Below are 6,000 nucleotides of genomic sequence, written 5' to 3'. Positions count from 1 at the left end.
GTCATACCCAAACCAGACTTGTTAAAGTAAGGTCTTTGGACTGAAAGAACTTTTTCAAGTTTTTCAGACCCTATTGAAAATTTCTTTGAAATATTTGATAAGTCAGTTTTTAAGAAAGCATTCTCTTTTGAAAGTTTATCTTCATTCTCCTTAAGAGTAGAAACATTCAAGTCTAAACTTTTCACTTTTTCTTCTAAAATATTTTCCTTTTGTTTTAAAATTGAGTTTTCCTTTTTAAGTTCGGAAATCCTTTTCGGAGAAGTCTTAAGACTAAAACATAGTTCATCAATGTATTTAGAGACTTTGACAGGGATTTTATAATCACTTGCCTCAAATTCACGTCGAGTCGATCCGAATCCGAGTCCGATTGTGCCATTAGACAAAGGTTGGCATATTTCTCATCACTTTCTTCACACTCTGTATCGCTCCAAGTTTCGGCTTTGAGAGCTTTACGAGACTTTTCAGCTTTTCCTCTTTTCTTCTTCGGGGAGAGGACAATTTGGTCCGATGTGTCCCTTTTTCTTACATTCGAAACAAACTACATCTTTGTTTGGTTCCTCATTATCAACAAACTTGGTTTGCTGTTTCTGAAAACTTTGTTTCCTTGAGTTGAACCTTCTCCCTTTTCTATTCAGCTTTCTAAACCTTCTAATCATAAGAGCAAGCTCCTCATCGTCCAGATCTTCTTTAGAGTCTGTATCATCAGAATCATTGTTAGATTTTAATGCAATGGATTTCTTACCTCTTGGATCTTCGTCTTCATTAATTCGTTCCACTTCATAAGACTGAAGAGTTCCAATCAGCTCGTCTACAGATAATGGCATAATTCTTTGCGTCTCTCTTATTGAAGTCTTTATATGATTCCAATCCTTGGAGAGTCCACGCAGTAGCTTGTTCACCTTCATAGGATCAGAAATTTTCTGTCCTTGATTCTCTAGACCATTGACAATATCTGTAAAACGGCTAAACATGTCAGTTATAGATTCTCCTTGTTTCATTTTGAAGGCTTCATATTGACCAAGGAGAATGTTAATTCTGGTCTCCTTCACTCGGTCTGTCCCTTCATAAGTGATATGTAATCTGTCCCAGACTTCTTTTGCTGTATCACAAGAAGATATTCTGTTATATTCAGTTGGTGATAAAGCACAATATAAAGAGTAAATTGCTTTTGCATCAAGTGCTTGTCTCTTGTTTATCTCTTCTTGAGACATTCCGCTGGTTTCAACAGTTTCTTTCCCTCTTTCGGATGCTGATGCAGCAGTAGGAGTAATTCCTCTTTCCACCACATCCCATTCGGAGGATCCTTTGATCGTAGAAAAGCTTTCATCTTGTTTTTCCAGATGTTGTAATCCTTTCCATCAAAGTAGGGTGGTCTGGTATTGTTTGCCCTTCCACCAGCCCCTGGTGCTAGCATACTAGCCATGGATCTTTTACTCGAAGTAAAACACTTCAAATAAAATGAGAACACGGGCTCTGATACCAATTGATAATGCTAGTACGAGTACCTAGAGGGGGGTGAATAGGTTTATAAAGTTTTCTTGGAGATTGCACAATACTTAAACAGATAAAAAATCAATCATAAGACTGAGTAAAGGAAAGAGAGAATTAAACACGAGGTTTATAGTGGTTCGGCTTGATTCAAGCCTACGTCCACTCTTCTGCACTGACAGCCGATTGGCTGGATTCCACTATGAACAAAGAGATGTTACGGTGTTGATCTTCCTTGATTTCTCGATGTAGATGATCTACTACACTCGCTCAAGGTATCACCAAGTATAAACACTCTCTGTGTGTACAATTTCGCTTGAACTGTATCGACTAACAATCAAGGTTTTTCAGACTCTGGAATTTTTCTGTCAATCATACACTTAAAACAACTAGAACGTCTTCCTTTTATACTCCTTTATGCCATCATAGCCGTTGGCACTTACCAAAGGAATTCCTCCAATCTACCCGTTGGACGGAATCAATTAAGAAGATCATCCGAGCTATTTAAGGAATCGATGATAGCCCATCAATCTGTTCGCCCATACAATCAGGATTTTGGTTTCCAAGAATAGAACATTCCAAGAATGTTTCGTCGACCATCGGATCTTCTATTGTTCTTAGATAAGAATCAAAAAATCCGAAGTGATTATCCAACCAAGGGATCTTTTCCAGAGGATTGGATCGAATCCCCAACCATATACTTCGGCTTCGGATATCCTTCGCTACTGGATTAGAAAGACTGTCAGTGAGAATAATTTTGAGTCTTGAGTCTTGAGATTACAAAGTCTTGAGACTATAAAGTCTTGAGACTTTAACTATCGATATCCAGACTTAGACTGATAGAAATGTTTTGTCAGCTTCAAAATATTCTGGAAAGATTTCTCCAACAGTAGGTATAGAGATAATTATGAATTTCTCAAGAATAATTTTCTATGATAAAGATGTACTGATAATTCTATTAATTATCCGTATCTTTTAAGATTGTAGGTATATTGCACGTACATTGCTTACTAGATACTAAGATTAGTGCATAAATTTAATGTACATTTTTCGGGAGGCAATGATATGTGTGATCCCTTAATTATTTTTTTAATGTTTAAGAAGATCCTTGAACAGTTTAATAAGAGCTCGACACCTCTTGCTCATCCGAGACCAGTCGCGGCGCCACTGTCCCCTGGAGATTGTAATAATAATCAACTGCTGTCGTAGGAGCTCTTGTTAGCTTCCTCATTCTCGCATTTTAACTTTTGGATGGCACTATAGTTGACAGGGTTTGTATCAGTTCTTTATTATTCCCGAACATGACTCCATGTTCAGACACCGAGGATAAACTGGTTATGATGAATCTTATCACATAATGTTTATATCCCGCAGCAATATTGACGTAATATCATTCTTCAATCGAGTATCTTTCTTCATCATGATTTTTTCGAGCTGTGCTTGTTTTATACGTGGACGCACAAATGTGTAATACAAGTATAACGTAAAAGATGTTATTGTAATTTCGATGAGCAATATTTCACACAACTCTCATGTCGATGCTATGCAAATTCTGATGATGCACGTACAAATAACGGGTCGAAATTTACGAATTAGATACGATAATTGAAATTCAAAATCGGACTGTCCCTAATTATCGCATTAACCTACGTAAGGCGGGATTTGAGAAGGGGAATTAACTAAGGAGGAAAGTAGAAACATGGATTTCATTACTTTAATTTGCTGAAGGCTCACGGCATGATCCGTGCAAAACTCTACTTGAAGATCAGGTAGACTAATCAAAAAGCACAGAATTTTCATTTATCGTCACAATCTTCTACATCGACCGTAGATGAGACCTTGCAATGTGACCATTCCCTCCCTTGGGATAGAATCCTCCCGGAACGCTCTCGTCGCCGCTCCCATACACGATCCTCAGTAGCTCCTCCGGCGTCCGGTCGTACGAGATCGAGTACTTGTCACCCGCAAGCACGTTCCCCTTGATCTTCCCCTCGGCGCCTAGGTGGAGGGGCACGACGACGAGGCCCTCATCCTTAAGCCCGTCGTGCCCCAGCTTGTTTCTCAGCTCCGACATCCGGTCCGAGAACTCCGCCACGTTTATCCCGTATGGCTTGACTTCCCAGGCAGCCCGCTCATATAGAAGGGCTCGGATCACTGCATCCTGACCCGATTCCACGCCGAGTAGGCCCGCGACAAGCTGAAAAGCATTCACAAGACGGGCGCAAGGATTCATAGGTTGCTCATTAAAATTTTTATAAAGTAGATAACTTGTAGAGATTGTTTGCTGTACCCTTTTGGAGACAGAGCCCTGAAGCTTGGGGTTTGCTCCAACGTAGCCTGTGAGGCCAACATAAGGGACCAAGTAGGAGGCAAGCAAGAAGTTAATTTCATTGGCATATGGATCAAATGGAGGCTTTAAAGCATGCCCAAATGCGTTGTCCATCACTTTGGCAAATGAAGCCGCAGACAAATTCAGCAGTGGCCTTGGAAACCCCTTCACTGTCGTCTTGATGGCCCTGCATTGATTTAAATAAAAAATGAACAGTGTGATTTGGTCATCAGCAACTAAAAATTTCCCCCATGATGATAGGAACTTGTTCTAGATGTGTTAAATGTGTGGAGAACAATTAGCCTTAGGCATAAAAGAATCCCCAAAATCTAGGTTGGCCAATGAGAATTAGCACCAAAGTTCGTCTCTAACATTTAAAAAGAAAAAAAAAGAAAAAAAGAGAATGAGCATCAAAGTAAGGGAAAATAATTAACGGAAAAGAAAGATATGGGCATGATTTCTCTGATGAAAGGACTCACTTTAAGTGACCAACTTCTTGGAGAGCAAATTGCAAGATGATATCCTTGATGAGAGGACCCAGGTTGGCAGCCCTTGCTCCAATTGGGGACGGACCTCCCATGGTCAAGTTTGGGGCCACCTTGTCCAATCCATACCCCAATGAGGCATACAGGAAGAGCTCTGCCTCAAAGTACTCCAGATTCAGGGGAAACTCCAGTAGATCCACATCGCTTCTCGGGACTTTGTGACGATAATGGGACTCGAGGTCCATGCAGTTTGAGCTCGGGACGAGGAGGAGGAGGAGGAGGAGGAAGAAGAAGAGAGCCATGGAGGCGGTGGCGATAAAGTTGGTGAATGCCATGACCTAAGCTTTGGATGTCTGTTCTGTGTTTGTGTTGTGCGAGTCTCAAATTGGGTAGTGTGCATATATATAAAGTGTGCCGGGTCATGCATGTGTGTCGTTGCGTTTAAGGGGAGGAAAAGGTGGATAAGTGCCTAGTCAAAGAACAAAGGATTGCTACGTGGGAGATCACATGAACAGTTGGGGTTATGGGAGGGAATTTAGGAAGTTGTCCTGTTTTTTCCTTGTTTTTGGTTTGAATTGGAAATCGTCTCGGCATGGAGATGTGGCTTTTTGCTATTTAGGGTAATTTCTTTTCGGCCCATAATAAGAAGGGCGAAATAAATCCTAAGGTTTTCTATCGAGGGTTATTTCTTTTTGGCAAGAAAAATCCAAGAATTATGAATTCATTCGGTTTGGTGACTCGGCCAAACTCGTCTCTTAGTCACTCATTTAGGAAATAGAGATTTCCTCATGATATTTGGATTGGGCAAACATGTATGTAACACCGGCATGTCATGTATGCCCGTTCGAAACTCTAATTAACATGAATAATTGCAGTCATTATACAATCTTCCACTAACATTGACTTAGAAAAAGAAAACACAACCTACTACGAGGGTAATAACTAATGATAGGACAATTATGGGATTAACATATGGTCCTTATGATGCAAATTATCTTCATAGAGTATCATGAGTCATGGGTGGGCTTGAATTTAATAATTGAAGCGTTAAAAAGATGCCAAATGCATGGCTACGAGTAAATTTTAAAATATTTTGTTCTTGCAATGCAGGCCATGACCCTTCATAAATTAGAAATAATTATATACAAATTGATTTATGACGAAATTATCTTCTTGAGGCCAAATGGAGTCGGCAACGAGGAATTTCCCTTTGTACATTTTATTTCTGTTTGGCAATATATCATATCTTTGACCATCTTAGAATTTTTTAATCTTCATACAGGTAACTTAAACAATGACAATAACTAAACTCGTAGTTAGCATAAAGTTCCGGAGACAGAGAGAAGCCTCTCTCTTATATGATTAAGCCACAAATTCCAGTGTCTAACAAAGAGTAAAAACATTTATTAAAATAAATTTATAAAACCGGACCTAGAAAAGTCCATCCATCCATATATATATATATATTAAATTCTATATAACTGCATTTCCTTAGCTACTAGAGTTGCCCTAATGGCCACTCTTCCCACTTGGGAAGGGAGAGGTGAGGAGTTTAATTTCCCACCTTCTCAAGGGTAGCCTTGAAAACTTGAGTGAGGAAGCAGAGTTACCATGCGCATTTTACAATGGCTTGTAAAATAGACACAACATAGGGCCAAACCAAAAAAACAAACCACTTTTCATCATGTTTTCTCCGGA

At 39.5% G+C, this 6,000-nt stretch overlaps 1 protein-coding gene across 1 annotated transcript; it reads right to left on the bottom strand.

Annotated features, from left to right (window-relative positions):
* Positions 1-3,304: 3,304 nt before the first annotated feature.
* Positions 3,305-4,637, bottom strand: LOC120291851 (desiccation-related protein PCC13-62-like). Its single transcript, XM_039309602.1, has 3 exons — positions 4,297-4,637; positions 3,779-4,004; positions 3,305-3,685 (listed from the first exon to the last, which is right to left on the bottom strand). The coding sequence occupies exons 1-3, from the start codon at positions 4,635-4,637 to the stop codon at positions 3,305-3,307; spliced, it is 948 nt and encodes a 315-aa protein (XP_039165536.1).
* Between the last annotated feature and the right edge of the window lie 1,363 nt (positions 4,638-6,000).

Source organism: Eucalyptus grandis, chromosome 3 (assembly GCF_016545825.1).
Source record: "Eucalyptus grandis isolate ANBG69807.140 chromosome 3, ASM1654582v1, whole genome shotgun sequence".
In the NCBI taxonomy this organism is placed as follows: domain Eukaryota; kingdom Viridiplantae; phylum Streptophyta; class Magnoliopsida; order Myrtales; family Myrtaceae; genus Eucalyptus; species Eucalyptus grandis.
Note: the sequence above shows the minus strand (reverse complement) of the source record. Positions and strands in the feature narration are given on the sequence as shown.

What these genes read in the sequence shown, in the direction of transcription:
- LOC120291851 (XM_039309602.1), bottom strand. Translation starts at nt 4,637, where the DNA reads ATGGCATTCACCAACTTTATCGCCACCGCCTCCATGGCTCTCTTCTTC. An exon ending in CAAGAAGTTGGTCACTTAAA is followed by an intron (nt 4,005 to 4,296) that starts GTGAGTCCTTTC and finishes AAATCAATGCAG; the next exon opens with GGCCATCAAGACGACAGTGA. An exon ending in AGGGCTCTGTCTCCAAAAGG is followed by an intron (nt 3,686 to 3,778) that starts GTACAGCAAACA and finishes AATGCTTTTCAG; the next exon opens with CTTGTCGCGGGCCTACTCGG.